The 21,752-nt window shown below is 37.6% G+C and overlaps 1 protein-coding gene across 1 annotated transcript in view; it reads right to left on the bottom strand.

Annotated features, from left to right (window-relative positions):
- SPTLC1 (serine palmitoyltransferase long chain base subunit 1) overlaps window positions 1-21,752 on the bottom strand; it is a 40,961-nt gene that overhangs the window by 16,978 nt on the left and 2,231 nt on the right. Inside the window, exons 3-7 of the mRNA XM_026866028.1 lie at window positions 19,748-19,860; window positions 9,029-9,123; window positions 5,282-5,375; window positions 4,775-4,847; window positions 132-264 (exon numbers count right to left, since the gene is read on the bottom strand). Of these exons, the coding sequence (XP_026721829.1) occupies window positions 132-264; window positions 4,775-4,847; window positions 5,282-5,375; window positions 9,029-9,123; window positions 19,748-19,860 (508 nt within the window). The remainder of the gene's footprint in view (window positions 1-131; window positions 265-4,774; window positions 4,848-5,281; window positions 5,376-9,028; window positions 9,124-19,747; window positions 19,861-21,752) is intronic.

The raw sequence follows: 21,752 nt of genomic DNA, 5'->3' as shown, positions 1-21,752 counted from the left end.
AGGTTTGTAAACCAAAATACTTGACCAAAACAAGCATTGGTTGCTAAGTGGGTATCTTAATATGATTAACAATAATGCCAAAGAAAAAACCTCTTTAATCTGGATTTTCCCAGGTAGAAAACAATACTTACACAAACACAATGTCCCCTCTTTTTGAATATGCAGGAATAGCACTGGCAATTGTTGCAAATCCATATGAGTATATAATAGCTTCCTCTGTCCTCATGAATTTTGCTAGTCGTTCTTCTAATTCTAAGTGCACATCTATTTGAGAGAAAAAATGAAGAGATCTTAGATAGTTTACTTGTTTTCATATCAGAAAGGCTATCATTGCTTTTAGCAATCATCTAATTGAAGCAAACAAAATGTTTATTGGTAGGAAGACAGTTACAACAAAAAAATTCCCCAAAACCAGCTGTAACCCATCCAGTCTTACTTAAACTGACAAGTAATACAATATTAATCAGAAGCTTTAATAGCTCTGAAAATATTTATGTAATGTGGTTCTCTCATGTTCTTATGCAATGGTAATTAAAATCTACTTGCGATTAGACCACAAGTAAATAACACAATGTTCCTGGACTGTAACTGGGAGCACAGTTACTAGGCAACAAACAGATATGTAATTTCTAGCAATTAATGAGGTCCTGTTGGCACACTGTCAGTTCTTCCAAGGTGATGCTTCCACGGCATATACCACAGTTATCATTATAACAGAAAACTGCTCTTGTTAAGCTGCAACCACATTATCTTCTGAACACACTTCAGCCAATTGATAAGGTCACCATCTCCATGACAAAGATTACACACCCTTAAGATAAATGGACACAATTACACACACAAGCATTTCCCAAACCAATTTGGTCAAAGTGACCCATGTTAGAAACAAAATACCACTAAAGCAAAAAATTAAGAAGGGTAATACCCCACGATGAGTGGATTGCTGCTGCAGGAAGGTGACCACAGTGTTAAAGTGTTCTGCCTAAGCAAAATAACCTATATCAGACAAATTGTTATTTTAATTGCCACTACCTGCTTCTGCTTGCAAATGTTAGTCAAAGAATTATGCCTTTTATCAACTGGAAATAAGATTAAAGGGCCAAAAGAGATCCTTAATGTATGACTTGAAAGATCACCATTGGCCAAATGTTACCTTTTTGCAATTATTGAAATTTCATTGAAACTAAAATCAAATGAGGAAACATCAGTTAAAAATACAGATTCTTCAGTAGCCTATGAGGCATGGTTATGTCAATGATTCTACTTCTAGCCAGGTACCAGGGTATAAGAAGAAAGGGCTTTGAAAAAATCTTAACTTTGCCATACTAAACAAATATCTAGCATAACCTTTTCCCAAAAGGGTACATCCACCTGATACACGTATTTATACAATGAAAGCATAAGGTATGTCATCAGACGACAGCCTCCCACAGTCAAAAGCAATTTATCCAGACTGCAAAGTATAAATCTTCAACAATCCTTTCCTAATGTCTACCCAAGCATCAAAAAATTGAAGGGAAAGGAATTATTTTATTTGGTTTTCCAGTGGTTTTAAATTGAAACAAAAAGTTTAATCATTTATTACTTGAAAGTTTTCTTTTGTTACCTATCTCTTTGATCCAGCTGTATTAAGACACACCAAACATTTGGAGATACTGATTAAAGTTATCTTATAAAATCTCTATCAGAAAGTAGGAGTCCTTTTTCAGAATCTTTGGATCTTTTTCTTTATTGTTCCTGGACTTCAGGACCAATGAAACAATCTCCAGTCAGGCTTCAACAGGATGGATGAACTCTGATTCGATTATTGAACAAAAAGCCCAAGAAAGATCTTTTTCTGGGAGAAAGCACCACAAGAAGAGGCTGGCCACATGGCACTTAAAACGTACAATATACACAACATTCAGGCAAAAATGTTCCTTCTGGAAGCACTGCCAGTAGAGAATAACAAATTATGGGAAACTAGGACTGAACTACTACGTTGAGTGCCTAGCTATTGATACTTAATGGGAAAAAATGTTTCGTAGTGTAAAACACCACCTCAATCCTTGAACTAAAAAAACCTAGAAAAGATGATAAGACTATCACAATTGAAAATTAAAACGCAGTTGAAAACCACCACCACCTACACTGAGCAAGGGCTAGGTGAGAACAGTGGGCAAAAGAAATACTGTCAGCAATAATAAACTAAGAAATAGAATTAGATTTGTATTAAGGAGAAAAATTTTACAAGTCTAGTAAATTTTGGCAATGGCAAGAACATTTAAGTTCAGGATGACATATAGCATACACAAGTTTGATACATCATTACATCAGAGAATGAATGCTTTGTATAGTTGTGAGGTTGAAAAGCGTAAGACTGTGTTAATTAAGGCTTCACTACCATTCCACCACGATAAAAACAGAATGCTCTCTGACTCTCCTATTCTTTATTCCAATGACTTGCTTTGTCTGGTTACATCACTTGGATTAGCCTAGCTTAAGTGAAAACTGCAAACACTACCCAGAGTACATCTGCACAGAGGAAGATGTAATTGGAACAGCTTTCTACGCAATTATGAAACCTTAACAAAGCTATTATTGTCAACAACTGCTATGAAGTGTCAGTTTAGTGCCTAGCATGTGCTTGCATACAAGTCAAATGAAGAAGAACTGAGACCAAATCCCACATAATCTTTTACATATTTTATTGCAAACTAGTCCTGATCTTCACAGTAGTACTGAAATTCTGGCTGCTAGGCAATCAACAAAAGCCTGAAAAAACCCCTACCACCAAAAAAAGTGATACACCCCTCAGTTGCCATTATGGAGAAAATAACCATAAAGCTTCTGTTATGTGCAAATATACTAGTATTTCAAACTTACCACAGGATAAAGGGATGGATGCAGTTTTCGGGGATACAGCATAAAGTAAAAATGTCTTAACAGGGACTTGCTAAATCTACAAAATCCCTTCAAACAGGCAGACATGAAGAATCAAATCTCCATTCAAAATAAATTATAACATGATACCTACATTTCCAAATAAAGAGATCACTAATATTGATATGAAATATCAATCACTAAGAGGGGATAATTCTGAGTGACAACAATTGACAAGTGTCAATTAAATCCTGTACGCTTAAGTAAGAGGAAACTATGTAGTTCGGAACACAACATGACTCATATACCAGAGCACATGAAAAATTGTGTGCAAAGTTTGAGGCATACAACATTACTGATGTAAGAAGTGTTTCTTAGAGATACATAATCCTAGAATACTCAAATGTTTAAAATCAAGAAAAATGGAAAGACAGTCTGGAATCCATCAAGAACAATGCTTGTCCCAAACTTTACACCAGTTCTCCACTACTTTATCTGTAAAAGATGATATCTCAAATAAGTGAGTATAATATAATTTCTTCAATAGTGATGTCATGGAGCAATGCCACAGGTTATATCCCTTGCTTTGTGAAACAGAACATTTACCCAAAAAATTCAGAAGCCAATGAACAGCAACCAAACTAAATGCAAAAACTACACAGTTTAGATCTTAGAATTAGACCTCAAAGGAGGGCAGGAAACAATCCAAAGAATCTCTCACTTAGCAGAGAAAAATCAACTTTTAACCAGTCTGTTTTGAATAATTACTAGAAAGAAGCAAAATGAAAACTTTCACAAAACGTGAAATCAGTCTGGACAAAAAAGGCAGGAGGCATTAGTCCACAATTTTCTTTAAGCTTTTCAGTGGTTTTGAGGGGTGGAAAAAAGAAAAGGTCTGTATGAATTCTAACATATCATTGCTACACTGTGATTGGAGAGGGAATCTAGTTTCCTAAAAGCTCTCTACTAAGCAGGAGCTACAATCACCTTCTTTATAAATGAGTTATAGTTCTAGGCAAATGAAAAATATGTAAGATTGGTGTCAAAGACTCAACTTTGTTCTGATATACAAACTTCTAACAAACCAAAATAGGTACAGCACCTGATTGATCATTTAAAGGACTGGCTTGATTTAACTAAGAAAAGTTCAAGTTAGTCTTGAATTCAAGTCAAGGATATAGGAAACTAACTCTATTAAAACTCTATAAACATGCTGTGGATTCCATCATGTCTGGGAAGTGACTGAAAAGTTCCAAAGATGCTAAGTCGATGGTTTTAGTCTGCAATTATGCAGCTATTCATGTATTGCTGTTTGGTTTCCATGCAGTATTTCAAACTATCAATGCTTGTAAGTAACTATTTCCAAAGACCGTATTTAAAAATTTACTACTTCTTAAAAAGAATGAAAAAACTCTTAATAACAAGTTAACACCTACTTGAATCACAAAATCTCTTAATTACAACACTAAAGTTATCAGTAAAGAAAAACTTAAATTTTGACTACAACATTCGCTAAACTTAACTTTTAAACTTAACATTTACCATAGAAATCAGACTGCCCTCTTGTGGTCTACTTAGAAACTTTTACTAATTTCACTTTTTTACTAATTAGACTTAAATTCATCATATATGATTACATGCTAATACATTTATTTTCTTTTTCTACAATGGTGACCAGAACTAAAACAGATCAACTTTGCAACTCTCCTCCAAGTCCAGCACTAGAAAGAGTAAGAAAACATATAAAACAAGTAAGAAGGAAGCTACCAAGAATTACAGTTAAAATTATGTTACAGGGTAACCGTTCTTCACAGCAATGGGAATAATTTGCTGCTTATATACAGAACTTTTTTGGCTGGCCTAACAAACCAGTCTGAACACCTTTAAAGGCAGTTGAAAGACAGTTACTCACCAAAAGTACCATAAAATCCTCTAGGTCCACAAGTGCCAACACCGTATTTCTTCAGAGATGCCTGAGCAGCACTCTAACAGAAAAGAATTACATGAAATATTTATTCCTACACTAGATGTCTAACTCTTCTGTACAGCGCGCACTGATAATTTTATACCAATGTACACAGGCCTGTTCTTGCATCATGAACACGCAGTCATGCAACATGACCTGCTTTACAGAAAGTATAATAATGTACTGAATTCTATTAAAAATTCAAATCAAAACTATTTTAAAGTGTTTAAGCATAATTCACTGTATTCTAACGATTAAAGACATGAGATACTAATCTAACTTGATAGTCTGCTGGTACGCAGTAAGTACACCAGATAAAACTTTACGAAAAAGACAAACTTAAATAGCACAAAATTTCAAAGTTTGTGCTTTCTAAAGTCATTCTTAATTTCAAGATAACAAACAAAGTAAAAGAGGAATAATCTCACAAATACAATAACTGAAAGAACTCACCTTAACCTTTTCATTATCCAAAAGTCCAAGAAAGTTAAAAGATGCAAAGTTTATACATTCTTTGCCATTAACAATGATTATATGGGTTGGAGGTCTGAAAAATAATTACAGACCTACTGTTATGAATGAACAATCACCATTTACATAAACAGTCAAACAGTACATGAATTTCATTTTTCAAGTAAGACACACAGCTTTTTCAAGATTCCCTCTTTCCACATATTCCTTTGCAGCTGCCAATTAGTATTTATGTTCACTCTCAAGACATAAATATACTACCATACACAGCAAAAACTTTATTCGTGTAGTAAAATAAAGAAACTGTCAATAACTTTGAGATATTTAATGATTTCTTGTTGAAAATTTGATGCAAAGATGACTCCTGAAGAGATAAATAAAGCTTCTCCCTTAAAAGCAAAGTGATATCTATTTGAAAGAAGTAATACCACAGATAAAAAGGAAATTTCATTGCTACTTATTTCCATGATAAAAATAATTTAAAATCAATGTTTCTGTCATAAAGCAAACCCACAATACCAATCTTTCACTGAACAGGGCTCCTGAAATATAGGTACTAGCTGTAAGCAGACAAAAGTATCGCATTATCTGTCATCTCAAGTTTCCAATTTTGTTTAATCCATAAAGTTTTAATAACTCATGTATTCAGGAAACACAGATATTGTGAAAACACCCAATACTAACCAATGAACAAAAGCACAATATATATGAAGCAAAGGTCAAAAAATTTTTCTGCACTAAAAAATTATAATTTAGAGAAACGGTTATTAAAATACAGGGGATAAAAATAGCTATTACCCCTGTAAACGCATGCATCATGTCTGTGTGCTGTACTCTAAAAGCAATCCTGTTTTGGCTTCAATACTACAAAATCAAAAGTTTCAAATAATCACTCAGTGTGTTGAGAAGTCTCAAAGCTAAGCCAAATACAAAACCTTATGTCTGTCCATTTCTGTATGCATTGTCAAATATTACAGTTGAGATCCTATATTATTCCTCAAACAGGAGAGGTTCAACAAGCTTCTCCCATGTGGAAATTCACACTGAGTAATTTTCACAATCAAAATTAAACAGGGCTGCTTGGATGTCAAATGCCTGAGCACCTCTGCTCCAAAGCTGGTAGCTGACATTATTTCAAAGGGTCCATTTGGTGTGCAAAGCAAATAAACTTTAAATCCAAGCTATTAACTACAAGTTAAGAAAAACACTGAACTGCCTGAACTTCACTTAAAAAACCCAGTGATTTTTGTCTGTGTCTGTTCACTTTAAAAATTAAGCACATGTTGCTTCAAACAAGCAATTGCAAAGCTTATGAAACAGCTTTAGAAAGCTTTATTCACAGTGCACTTGCTGCGCACCATCACTGTCATCCCATGACATTAAACTAACACAGGCTGAACATGACCTTACAAAGAAGCAGTCCTGCACTACCTTCTGCAAAGTAGTAGCATTATACAAATGTGCAGCAAACTGTCTCGGGGAACAGACTGCCATTAAATATATACCCGAATCTGTTCCTCTGTCTTGCTCATTAACAAGCTATACCAAACATTAAAAGTCATATTAAGTGAAACAACTACGTAGGTTCACAGATACAGGCTCACAAAGAGCAGACCGATACCTATGTATTTTGGCACTAACACAAGGTTCAGTATATTCCCAGCATACTATTAAACCTGTTAAATTTAGAGCAGTCTGCCTTCACAGCTCCACCTTTCAAACACAGACAACACATTAATGTTCACCAACTTGCCTGTGACAAAGCTGCAACCGTCATGAAAACATGGCCACACTTTGCTATCAGAATTTTACCCAAATTTCTAAAGGAACACTCATGGCTAAGCAGAAAGCAGTCATGGAAAAGCTTATTCCAGTGAGTAATTATACCCAAAACATGGATGCTAACTCTACCATAAAACCTTCCTTGAAACATCAAAAACAACATCTTTGCAAAAGGAAAGCAGTGAAACACTTAATTTCCTTATAGTTTCACATATCTCCCTTTCCCTAGTATAACACAGTTTGTTAGTATCATGGTTAGGGACAACAGTTCCAAGATACTGAGTGACCCAGCTGAAACCATATATGACAAGCTAATTTCAAGTTATCTTCAAAGAACTTGAAAGTAAGTCCTTCAAAAACTGTGTTTTTTAAGGACCAAAAGCACCTCATCCGTATTTGGACTTCTTATCTCTTAAAATGTGGCATGCATTGAAAAACATCAGTCACAGAAGATGATATGAGTTAAAGGCCAGATAATTAGTTCCTTTTCATTTTAAAGCAAAAAGAAAATCCATATGAGAATTTTGCAGACATACTGTTTTAGGAAATAGGTTTACATTTTCTGAATGAGATGAAGTACAACCATCTTGCACAGATTAATTCACAGAAAGGCTACCACAAGAAGTAACTGATTTCTGGGCAGTGACCAAGCCTTTGTTGGTAACTTCTTCACTGCTGATTCAAGATTGATCAATTTTTTTTGATTGGACACATCTCTGCATTACTGGCTTTGCAACGTTACTGGGATTATTCAGCAAGAAGGAGCATACTAACTAACGTAAGGCACAAACTGCCTTGCATATTGAGGGAGGAGGAAGTCTGCCACCCCCACAGAGTGGGTCAAAATTTCTACTGAAATATTTAATACTTCCTAACTGGTTATGTGCCTATATAAACCCTACCCACCATTACTGCAAATATGCAGTATTAAACCACCACATACTAAGATAAATAAATTTATGTAAATCACCATTCACAGTAGACATCAATACATGAAAACCATTGAAAGAAGACTACCTTATTAGCATAAATAGGGTCCCCCTAAAATACTAATTGAAAAAGCAACAAAAATGCTCTTGAGCTTGAATTAGAATGCAGACACTTTCAATTCTGTATTAATTCTGAAACGTGGGTTAAGTTTATAAGCAAAATTACAATCTCATAGCTGTCAAGCAACTTACGGGAAGGTAGCTGGCAGTTCAAATCTCACAAGACAAATGCCAAGTTTTCCCCATAGCCACTATTAAGTTTAACAGCTACAATGCATTAACATTCTGCCACAATACATTCCCTAGCTGTAAGCATTTGAAAGTTCTAAAGAATTTAAACATTTTCTCAATCAACCCAAAAGATGTATTTGTTCAGATTTTTTTAAACATCCAACACTTCTGTACTTCTCCACAGTACTGCTCATTTCAAAATTCCAAACAATAACAGAAGGATAGTTCAAATCACGGTTAATTAAAACAGGCACCCCTCTTCTAAGGCAGACTCTTCTGTGGTGGCAGAACCATCAAAATGGAGCTCCCCATGACAGCAAATAATTGTGTTTTGTCACTAAATTATTTTAAATTATCAGTGTCACTAGAAGGATCTTAAGAATGCTTATATCCTAAGTTACTGACATAAACAAATCTGAAGCTTGTGAAAGAAATTTAAAGCAATTTCTGAAATACTGTGGCTCTTGTCTTGGTCAGTACACATTTCAAAAGCCTGACAACACACAAGAAAGTAATACTGACCCATAACTTCCTCACAAAACAGCTTTGCCATCAAGCATATCCACTTCAATTGTCCAAAGAGGACCATCTTTTCATGAAGTGCCAAGTGTCTAGTCACATGACACAGTCTCCCCCCAACTCCTACACAGAACACAATAACCACTTTTGGAGGTCTAAGTCTATTTGAGCTGAAATAAAGACCAGAATTTATTTTGGTTACGTTTACCCTGAAACAACATTGTAATTGAGAGCTGGGTGATCTTTCGGTACAGGAGGTACAAGAGGTTCTGGCTGCCATTCTTCAATCAATTCTTCTTTTTCCTGAACAGGAGAAGAGAAATACTGCTCAAAAAGGATTTCCATTAGAAAAAACATTATGTGCTAATAAACAGTTGGTAACAGTTGTACGAGAAATGATGTATGCTAATATGTATCACCTTAGAATTTACATTCTGTCAGTATGTCCAACCAAGGGGCACTGAATTCTTTGAAAGGACAGGGATGTAAAGATAGTCCAGTTTTACCTGTTTATTAAAGATGTCATGATATAATAATCAAGAGAAGAGCTACTAACTTGGTGTACCTGACATATTTTAATGAAGATTGTTTCATTCAGTTTACTAATTATGAAAATACTCTTCTACAGTAATGTAACTGAATATAAATTACATAATAATTGAATATAAATTCTCTCACTTTACATTCTCAAGTCTTCAACAGTGCTGTTTAAACAACTGTGGCATTAAAATACTTAGCAAAGTAACACATATGTGAGTAAAACACAATGGAGAAAAAAAATGTCAAATGCTCAAGAAATGCTAACAGCAACTACTAAATCACATATCCCCAACTTAACCATGGAGGAATACTGAATGCATATTAATTTTCAGAGTGCTTTAAACTATGTAGAAAACTTCATTTGGATGATTTTCCAAAGCACACGCAGTGGACCAGCGTAACAGGTGCATCAGAGTAGTTCCACATAAATTAGGAACCACTCAGAGAAATCTCCAAAACCATCCTTCATACCATGAAAGCAGAACTTTCCTCAAGGATTATTTACTAGTACATCAATACATATCTAATGACGTATTTGTTAACACACTAACTTTGAATGGTATGACTACAATGGGTACATATTTCTCTATCATTTCAAAAAGCAGAGAATACTTAAGGCTACTTATTTTAATACCAAAATTAAATTTCCATATTCAATTTTTGAAAACACACCAGCGATACCTTTTTTTTCCCCATTCTTATTTATTCTAAATACACTTTTCAAAGCCTTTGAAGTACAAAACCAAATTAAGATATGAAACAATACAATGGAAACTACATGCAACAATACGTCTCCTGCATTTTCATTACTTTCCTTTTACTAAGCTAATTAATATCTTGCATTTCCAGAGTACTAATCAATATCCCAGGAGCTGCACAAAGATTGATTTCAAAATGGAAATTTCAACAGGCTTGTATTTCAGAAAAAATCCTTTTTATGGGAGCATAGTCCCTTGTCTTTCTAATACATTGCAGATGTACTTTAAATATTTTTCTCATGTTAGATTTCTTACTGAAATTTAACCCATGGGGCATATATTTTTAAGGAAATAAAGTGCCATCAATATGTGCAACAGAAATGAAGATATTCAGTATTATGAAAGGGCTACACTTATGTCAGAAAAAGTGCTTAGTTTCTTTAACCACGATAGGACAGGCCCCAGGTGGAGCCTTGCACACAGCTATGTGTGCACTGAAATGCTCTTCCACATATTAAAAAAAGCATTACAGTAGGGTTTTTTATTAATTCACCCTGTACTAGTGCCATTCATAGCATGTCAAATAGCAGATTTTAATGCTTCGATTGAAAAATCCAAACAGATAACTGAGCACCAGAGAACAGAACAATAATAAATTAAGATGTGCATAAATACTATTGACTACTATTCATTACTGCATTCTATTATCAAACCTCATGTTTGACATGAATCAGCAAATACATCAAGAACCCCATGGGAGAAAATTACCAGCTAATACATCCTACAAAGACTAACATGCAACACAGCAACAATATGGTGGAAAATTAGTACCCAAATCCAGGTTAATCTCAGAGTAGAACCATAACCATAACTCTGAATGCTAAACTCCATTGATCCAAGACAGAAAGTGGCAATTCCATTCTTGTCTCAGAACAGGTACTAGTATGCATCTTTTTACCATACTGCTATTTGAAAAAAAAAAAAACAAAAAAAACCACCAAAAACCAAACAACCCAAAACTTAATTTAACACTAAGTGTGCTGACCCACAGCATTGCAAGACAGTATCTGCTGTAGTACAGTCCTCTCCCAGCCACAAATACATTCCTGTTCCTTGCGCTGGCATAGGCAGCTACAAAACCAGACAATAATCTTGTTCAGAAAAATGATCCAGATGAAAACTAACTCAGGAAAAGCAGGATGGCTATACAGCTAAACTATATTCCGCAAAGCAGTCCCAACCCAGACTGTCTGATGCTACTGGGAAACCATATCCTGAGTTACAGTTGCCTAGTAGTATCTTACACCTTTTCACAAGAGTTCAAAAAGACTTCTGAAAATCAGAAAGCAGGATGTATGCTCACGCATTGTTGAAAGTCCCTGTAGCTTGCTTAAACAGTTTTGTGTGCATTTTAGAGCACAGGGTTGGGGTTTTTTTTTGTTTTGGTTCTTCTTGTTTTATTGTTTTAATTAGGAAGCAGAGTATATCAGGTGAGAAGTGGCACAGACTGCCAGCTATGGAAAGATAAATAAGAAAAGCATTAGATGACATCAAATGCTTAAATGGGAAGGACCTGGTAAGCATGGTTTCTTCTATTTAAGATCTGAATGCAAAGAACATTTGTATAGCTTTTATACAACATAGTTCAAATGCAGAGCAGGCAACATAACATACTTTTTCTTCAAAGAAGGCAGAATTAAAGCTGTGCAAGCATGTGCTTAGCTTTTTGATTTAAGTCTAATTTTCTGAACTAAGGGTACAAAATATCAACAAGCAGCTTAGAAACACACAAATTCAATTAAAATATTTTTGCCATGGAGTCTAGCAGAAAGGAAAATAGTATTTACAGAAGGCCACTGTAACTACAGTAAATTAGCATAATACAATTGCAGTTAAGATATATGAACATAAAGATAACGAAGAATTCCTAATTAGTACTTCTCTCCCCCATTCATTCTAAATTGTAAGAAGTTTCCATCCTTCTCTTTGAAATGTTTGCAGCACACAAACTAACAGCATAGGTGGCAATCCACAGATGAGATGTGGCAATATCCTGACGATTTTCTTAACACAAAATAAAATATACAAGAAAAGACTAATACTCATTTCAAACAACAACGTTTCACTAATTCTAGCTCACACTGACTCTTTTCGTCCTTTACATGGTATTTTGCTTTTTGATGGACAACAAACAACTGCAACTTCACATCTTATGTCTTCCATTTCCACGTGTACTTAGCACAGGCGGTAGTTTACCTAAAGCTTCTGTAATAGAATTTCATTTATTATGGTGGGGGATTGGAGATATTGGTGACTAAAATGAGTACCAATCTCACACTAAAATGGCCATTCACACTGCAGACGAGACAGTGCATACCCCTTCCTCCTTCCATTCACCAAGTAATCTCAGTACACTGGTTTCTTCTGCTGATTTACACAGTAAACATGACCATCTCCTGCTAACCAAAAAGACAGAGCAGAAGCAGGCTTTCACAGAGTGATCCTACATTCAGAACAGCACTTCTATCTTCAACCTCCTAAATAGGCACCAAATATCAGACCAATATAAAGAATAAAAATGTTAACTTTTAAACATATAAAGAAACCAGATTTTAATTCACAATGTAACTTCCTCAATATACAGTTGATACACTTCTCAGTTCACTGTACTGAAAATATCCACCTGATGAAAAGAATGAACTCAAAACTTTCAATTTCTACTCTCTTGGGCTGTAATGTAAGTGAACTAATCTTTCAGCTCTTTCTCTTTCCCTTTTATAATTCTTTATAATTTATATAAACATAAATGTTAAATAAAACAATTATAAATATAAAATGTATATATTTTAATTCTATGGTGAATATAAAATATACATGAAAATATAAGATACAAAATATTTATAAGTATTTTTTATAAATTATACACATTTATTTTATAAATTTGTGCTTTTTTAAAATGTATTTCTCTATACACACACACATACATCTATATATAAAATGGTTTTGTATGGTTTATTTGCTTGGTTTAGTTTTTATTTTTTAAATGCCAGATACCTTGGGTAAGATAAATACTTGGGCGTAAACACATCCAGTCCAAATTATTTAAATAAGTAGCTCTGTGGACTTTTTTTTTTTTTTTTTTTTTTTTTAATTAAGAAAAGGTAGCAATTATGTTCATGAAGACAGTACTTTGCTAGCACTAGTGTTTGGAAACAGTGTCATGCACACACCTGTGTCAATATCCAAAGATTATGTCTATTTCTTTTATTTGCTGGTCCTCAAATAACAGGTTTTTAATTTCATGGTATTTATAGAATCGTATATCAGCACAGCATAAACTGGCACAAACAATAGGCATGCTAGTTAGAAATCTCTCTCTTTCAAACTACACTAACACTTAAGAGAACCTTTACTTACACAGAGTCTTGGTTCAGAATGGTTAAAAACCTTTATAAGAACAGACATCTGCTTTTCCCTGTAGAGCAACATCTGATCAATCTCTGAATGCTGTTCCTGCAAGAGAGTGCTCTTATGGCCTACAGAATTTCTCAGTTACACATTAAACATTAAACATCCTGTCTTTGACAGGAACTTTTCAGACTCCAGAGTAGTATCGCTCTGAGAAAACTGTTCCCATGCTACTAGTGCAGTGAAAATTCTAATATCTAAGAACACAACTATTCCTCCCATCCACAAATGGTAAGCCATGGTTCCCAGCAGGACTTCAGAGATTTTGAGAAAAGCTCAGTATTATATTACCGCAGAGTGAAAGACACATACATCTGGAGGGCACCATCCTTTTCACACAAGTGGTTGTTCAGAGAGTGGGCTTGTAGCTAAATGATGCCACACATTCTCCCACAGACCACTCCTCCAGTCCTCACTGGCATTTTGCTGCTTTTCTGTAGATTTTCTTTTGGGTAAAAATAACCCTGTCTGGCCACAGACTTATTACTTCTCAAAATCCCAAATTATCAGGAACTTATAGACACAGAGAAGTACTCTATATTTTTAGTTAATGATTTGGGAGATTTCACATATTTTGGAATAGAACCAATAGGAATACCTACAAACACTGTTATTAAAGGATAACAGACAGACAACTGAAAGCTAATTCCTGCACTGCATTTCATCATGCTCTTGTACATTTGACTAAACCCAGAAGCCACCACTGGGGTGGATTTCTTTGCTGTTCTAGAATTGTGACTCTGAAATGCACTAGGTGACAAAATACATCATCTGCCTCTGGTTCCCCAGGATATACTGGTCCTAACAGATCACATCAAGATGGCTGTGCAATAGCGGTATTCTTCAGCAGTGAAGTGCTAGGGCTTGGACAGTAGGCCCAAGCCAGAGTTGACCTATAAATGAATCCTGTATATTTTATAACTGATAACCATTGTGTTAATAGGTATTTTACTAAGTTACTGTACTGGGTCTGGCTGAACTGGAATTGGTTTTCCCCTATAGCAGCCCTCACGGTGCTGTGTTTGATGCTGGGAGCTGGCAGGGTGTTGATAGCACCCTGGTGTTGTGGCTACTGCTGAGCAGTGCTTACACAGCACCAAGGCTCTTTCTGATATTTCCCCCAGTGGGACGGGGTGGGCAAGATCTTGGGAGGGGACACAGCCAGGACAGCTGACCCAAACCGACCAAAGGGATATTCCATACCATATGACGTTTGCTCAGTATAAAGCTGGGAGGAAGGAGGAAGAGGGTGGGGTCACCCTTGGTCCTCCGAGGCAACCACTACGCGTATTGGAGCCCTGCTTCCTGAGAAGGCCCGACATCGCCTGTCCATGGGAAGTAGAGACTAAATCTGTTTGCTTTTGCTTCCGCGCGCGGACTTTTGCTTTGCCTTGCTTATATTAAAACTGCTTTTGTTTCACCCACAAGGGTTAGTTTATCTTCTTTCCCCTCTTTACCCTATTGAGAAAACAAGGGGAAAAGGGGGGGGGGGTGGAAAGTGATATAGAGCGACTTGGTGGATACCTGGCATTTAGCCAGAGTCAAACCATCACAGTCTATTCTGGCGCCCAACGTGGGGCAAACAACGGCAGTTTTACATTAAACGTGCTGTAGCTATAGTAGTTATTAAGCAGCAAGCTCTTGTGCTGGTCACAGGCTTGTTTATTGCGCTGCTTATCTTTATTTTGTTAAGCTCGGGAACATGCTGCAAGGAATTGGGAACATCATGAGTGGCTTTATTTTGCAGGCTCCCGAGGTACTCAGTCATCCTTACGTTAGTTCTTTGATACTCTTTATTAATGCTATTCGCCTATTGTGGGTGGTGTGGAACTCGGTATGCTTTTGGTGCAAGAGAACACAAATTTTGAGTGAATCGGTGCCAAAATGTGCTCTGAGGCGGCCTGTGCCTGGGTGGCAGGGGGAGTGGAAGGAATTGGGCAGATTCCTAGGATGGTTATCACCTCCTGTATAAGGCTGGACTCGCTCACAGCGACTTTGGAAGCCTCACCTATGGTGGATGCATCCCATAGGATTTCCCCCTTGCCGGGACAGGCTCTGCAAACCCTCGCTGTAACCGGGGCTGCAAGTGGTGATGTATCTTTCTTAATCACTATTCTCTTTCTCAGGTAGTAATGATTTGATGCATTACACGGTATTTTCCTATTTGTTTAAGTACACTGTTCTGTCTTTTCTTACTGTATGTCTTCTATATTATTCTGTTACATTATTTAATTATTTTAAGTAAAATATGCCTGCTCTTTTCACTCTGGCATCTGAGTTTAATTGGTATCCCTGATCAGCAAAACAAGCAGGATTTATTATGCAGAGCCAGCTCTGCTCTGGCAGCATTCCCAACCATAATTCACACAGAAACTCCAAGTTCAGTACATGAGTGGCTGTCATAAAGGAGTTCCTGAGCAACACCACCTAACCTGGCCTATTTCCAACATCTGTACCTGAGCAACCTAGTATTTATTTCTGGTGTGGTAAAGACTGGACACCACAGCATGAATCAAACTAGAGCAAAACAGAAGCCAAGTCAGCAGTCTCCTTGCTGAACGGCTGGCATGTTACTACATGCAGCTCAACAAGCACAGTGAAGCCTGGCTGTATGCAATCCCATACTGTATGAAACAAACCGTACTGCATCTGGCTGGGATGGTGTTAATTTTCTACATAGCAGATCAGGTACAACCGTGGGTTTTTTAGATTTGTGAACAAAACAATGCTGATAACACTACTGTTGTACATCTTGCTGAACAGCATGTGCAGAGTGTCAATGCCTTCTCTTTCTCACTACACCCCCACAGTGAATAAATTGGGGGGTGCACGAGAGGTTGGGAGGGACACAACCAGGCAGATTAATCAAACTAAACAAACAGATATTCCATACTATATAACATCATGCTCAACAATAAAAGGGAAAAGTGAGGGTTTAGGGAAGTTAGACATCTTTTGCTTGGGAACTGGCTGTGTATTCATTCACCCATGGGAGGTGGTGAGCGATTGCCTTTCCATCGCTCATCTTGTTTCTCTCTTCTTCCACTTCTCCTTTGTTTATTGAAAATTCTATCTTCACTCACAAGTTTTTTTTGCTTTTACTCTTCCTTTCCTCTTCCCCTGTTCAACAGGGGGTGGGGGAGAAAGTGAACAAGCAGCTGTGCATGGTTTAGCTGCCTACTCGGGTTAACCCACATCACAGACCACTGTCAACTCTGTGTGGATTTTTAGTGATAATTAAGGTGGGCTGTTTTCTTCCCCACAGCTATTCCCCTACACAAAATAAAATAGTTATTTTCACAACAATTATCTACATTGTAGAAAAAGAGATGGAATCACGCCACACCTCTGATGTATCAGTCCGTTTAAGTCCTCTAACTGTAGAAGACTTACTGACACTTTCACTTGACTGCTGTATTTATACTTACTTTCAGTAAACTATCTGTAGACAACATACTCCCTTCCAAATACAGTTCTTCCTATGGAAAACCTGCTTCCATCTTCAGAGGTCCATGGTAAAGCCAACTAGACTAACTTAAATCTCCTTCATCAGCAGCCAACCTGAAGATACTATCAGACAGAAAGAGAATTCCCCCGTATTATTCTTTTTGCCATCAGGATACAGGTAAGAAAAAGCTAGAAGTGTTTATGTCTTTAACATCTCATGTTAAACCCTTTGATGTAATACAGCTCTTACCACTATGCAATTTTTTTTCTTCTGTGCCTTGCAACTGTGAACTAATGTATCCAGCAGCCAGATGGTGCAATTCTTGGTCAGTTTGGATTTTTGCTAGTATGCACACTCCTTTCCACCCCTCAAGGTCAGTAAAGTTTGTATAAATCTCATCAAGTATAACAGCAATAATGTATTTGCATGATTCTATTCTTCAAGCTACTGCTGTCCTGCCAGTGAATTTTACTAGTGTCACCCTGCAAAAGTAGGATTGATATTATGGATGAGCCATTTCCAAACGTTCTTCCCCCTTCTGACTCATTTCTAAGCCCCTGATTCCACTGAGCTGCAGACCACCTATACCAATTTGCTCCCCATGGCTCCCAATTTCTCACTGCCCCCAGTTAAGACAATATGGAACAATTTTCTTCCCCACATTCCACTGTTTCAGATTTGCTTGATCGCTTTCTTAAACACCTCAGTTTCAGCAAAATATCTGTCAGTAAATGAAGATGTCTGTCAGCAGATGACCTGCAACTAGATCATTAATATTCAGGATGCACATAGAAATATCTGAGTGTAATCCTTGCTCTCTATGGAAGAGAGAGGTTTCAGTTTTCTCAGGTCACCAATTATACATGAGTAGCAAAGTCTTTTCCCACCATGTTCTGCAGAGAGAATGAAACTCTTAAAAGAACAAAAATTACCCTACAAATTACCAGAGATTGAAACCATCTGATGCAGAAAAACTCTCATGTTTTTACTGAATGGAACTATCACAGTTTCTGAATGGATGATCAGAAGTTACTTTAAAGCTGCAGAATTGTTTTCCTAGATGACCTGACCATTTAGTGCTTCACCACACTGGACTTCTCTTTGTGTTCACTCCTTCTCTGTATTCTTACCACAGGCAGTAAACTTCAAGAATCCCAGAATCAATTCAAATCCTTTCAAGGACAAAACTGAACTGGCCTTTCTTGATTCCTCAGCTAACTTCTTGACTCCAATATTAAATGCCTCCAACAAATACACACTTAAGTATTCCCTAGAATACTCTAAGCTCATTTATTAAGTAGTTCCCAAAAGATGACACTGCCTGCAAATCTGCTCACATTTACAGTCCTGTCCATATAGTCCCTGCATCCTGTTCACTGATGCATTACACTGAGCCCCCATGCTTAACATGTATCCTGTCCTGGTTTCGGCCAGGATACAGTTAACTTTCCTTAGGCTGAGAAGGAGCACAGCTGAGGGAGCACAACTTTAGTGATAGAATAATATCAAAAAGCATGCAAGACTTGATATAGACCAGAACAACAAGGTAAAATACCTGTAAATCTGTTTCACAAACCTTCCTCGGTACCATGGAGAAATTCCAGTGTTTTATCCCATTCATGAAGGATATGTTCTGGTTCAGCTAGGGTAGGGTTAAGTTTCCCCAGCAGAAAAGGGGGAAGGGATCTCCAGCCAGGCTGATGTCAGGTCCTGGCGTGGGAGCATGGGAACTTTTTCCTTTGTGGCTTTGGTGACGGGGAGCACGCAGGCGAGCTGTTTGTAACCATTTGCAGTATCTCTCTGTATATCTTTTGTCTTGTTTACTGTTATTACTGTTCATCGCTGTTATCATTGCTACTGTTGTGTTCAGATTGCTTATTACACTGTTGTATTAAATTTCTTCTTATTTTAACCTGGGGTTTGTGCCTCACTTCCAGCCTGACCAGCTGAGGGTGGGGGGGGGACCATGGCAACGTGGTCTCCGGTCCCAGCAGGGCTTAAACCAACACAGGATACCATTCCTCCAAAGCTTGTTTGCTGTCTGGGACTTCAGATCATTCAGATCCAATTCCTCACATACGCAAGCTGGTTGTCAAATTGCAATACATTATTATAGTTTATCTTTGACTGAGAAAAATTAGTGTGTCCTTGTTCACCTCATGATTTTCACAGAGAGTGCATCCCATCATCCATTGAATATATCCAATGACATCCTCTGACATTATGCATCAAGCCAATTACAGACCATGTCTCAGACAAACTGGTCTCATTCCTGACAGTCTCCAGCCAGAAGTCAGGGAGAAATTCCAGTCTTCACAAACAATTACAGCTTTTTTTTGAGACAATTACATTGCAAAAGAAGAAAACTGCCGCTAAACTACAAAGTTTTCTGGAATCCACTTAACACTGTAAACTCTCAAAGTTATTACTCACAGATATTACATGTACAGACTGATCATTTTCCTACCCTCTACACTCTTATACTTCATGTTGTTTGGCATGTTTTTTTTAGTATAGTTTCCATTTTTAAAACAAAGCCATCCACTGAGCACAGCTAATGTCAGCTTTTCACAGCTTAGCAAACTCTCAAACACAGTTATTTTAAAAGCATAAACTAAAGTTTTTAAGCAATAAGCAGCTTCTCAGGCCAAAGTAAACTTACCCTTCGAAATCCTAAGAAAAAACTCCACAATTTGCAATGCAGCAGGGGTTCAACAGCTAAGATCAATAGCTATAAAATGTTTCTCTAGATAAAAGTATTTTTTCACCGTACCTTAGGTGTTAGATCAGATCTCTCTTGAAGCTTGTATGTCTTGGAGAAAAGAAGTCTGATTATCCATAGAATTAGAATTCCTTCCAAAATGAGATGGTAAGCAGGAGCCTGAAAATATAAGCACGAAAATTAGTCTACACAGAATTCTATTTGAAGCAGTGTGACACTATGCCAAAGGTTTGCCTCTACTAGCACACTCAAAAAACCCCCAAAGCTAATCATCAGCTGCTATGTATTTCTAAGTCAGTAAAAATTATAATTACATGAAAGTGGATTGCTTTACAACTACTATTTGTAGCTGTTCACTTCAGTTGGAATTGGTTTATTATGTTAATAAACAAGGCACACTCTAAACTGATAAGCAGTTTCAGTTCCACAGATGCAGATCAACTGAATATTGAGAGTAAAGGCAGATAAGCCGTTCGGGTTGCACCAGTACCCGCGAAGGCAGAAAGCTTTCCCAAGAAGCAGAAGTCTCCTTAGAGCCTGAAGGTGTGTGTCATCTGTACACGCCCACTTAATTCTTAAAACTTAGTCCACCAGCGGCAACAGCTACTATTATTTATAAAGAAACCTAATCCTGTCCTCATAGCCCATATTTGTTAAGTTTCACTGCACTTTGAGCAGGTTAACCTAACAGTCATCAGAAGCAGTTTTGTCCCTGTGTCATTTACTCGGTTGTGTTGACATGATATTTAGGAATATATACACCAAAGCCAGAACAGGGAGCATATCCAAGTTAAAGTTATCCTCTGTGGGTACTTGGAGGGAGAAAAGCTACTTTCCTCTGGTAGCACAGCTAGTTTAAAGTAGATGTGGAGTTATGGCATCAGCATTTGACACCTCGTTTTAATGATGGGTTTAGTTATTCCATTTCAAAAAGGTTCCTATGTCCCCTGTGGATGTCTGCTACTTTTAAAAGATTCAAAGTGTGCATACATACTAGTGCATGCCCTCTTTAACTCAGTGAAAGAGTTCCCACACATCAACATTTTCTGGCAGCATCTGACCTGCCAACAAGAGAAGTGGAACACCCAGAAACTAAAGGAAACTGAACCCAAGTTTTTAAAACCATTCAGGAGTCCTATGGCTTATTAAACTGCAAGTAACAACTTTATCAGGGTACTTTTCAGTTCACCAAGCATAGTAAGAATACTTAATGCCATCTAAAGAACACATAGTATAGTAGCCGTAGAGCTCCACACAAACTAATTCGCTGTGCTTTTCAGTGCCTACAATTATTCTGAATTCAGTGTACGAGCATGTGCTACCAGCTTCAGTAGCCAAGCACTTCTATATTTGCACAGCAAAGCCCAGTATAAATTCTTAAAAAGTTACCAACCTTTGCCAAAGGGAGGGAAACAGACTGTTGATACATGAACATCGCCTATCATCAGGTCATCCTATTTAATATCACGAAGCAAAGCCTGGATACAGACGTGCCATGGTGATCCCCTCCAGGAGAGGACTCAAGCATAAACATTTTAAGTTTTTTTCTTCCTTGGTAAATAAGACTTGCAAGTTAAAACCCCTGATCTTATACTCAAAGAACACTGTGAATCTTATTAAGGTTTAATGCTCTTGTACACACCTTAAATGTAGCTTTACAAACCTAAATAGAGAAAAACGTAAGTGCATGCATCTGTTTTTTTACGGTGCACATACATACATTCAGAGTTTTGCGATTGCAAGTTTCGCACAGGCGGCACCGGCCCAGAGGCAGCTGCCGATTCAAAGGAGGGAAGGCACTGCCCCACCCTGCGAACCACCACCCTCACATCGCCGCCGAGCGAGGGAGACCAGCCCCGCGCCAGGCCCGGCTCTGCCCTCCCTGCCCTCCCGCTCCCTGCGCTCGAAATCAGCGGCCCAAGGACAGGGCCCTCACACCCACCGCCCAAGCTCCGGCAGTCACGGGGCGTCCGGGGGCCCCGTCCGCCTGGACGCGGCTCAGCTCGGCTGCGGCATCCCGCCCCCCCCGCCCCTCCAATACCGGCGGCGGGCGCCA

Source organism: Athene cunicularia (assembly GCF_003259725.1).
Source record: "Athene cunicularia isolate RWA chromosome Z unlocalized genomic scaffold, athCun1 chrZ_part2, whole genome shotgun sequence".
NCBI lineage: Eukaryota > Metazoa > Chordata > Aves > Strigiformes > Strigidae > Athene > Athene cunicularia.
Note: the sequence above shows the minus strand (reverse complement) of the source record. Positions and strands in the feature narration are given on the sequence as shown.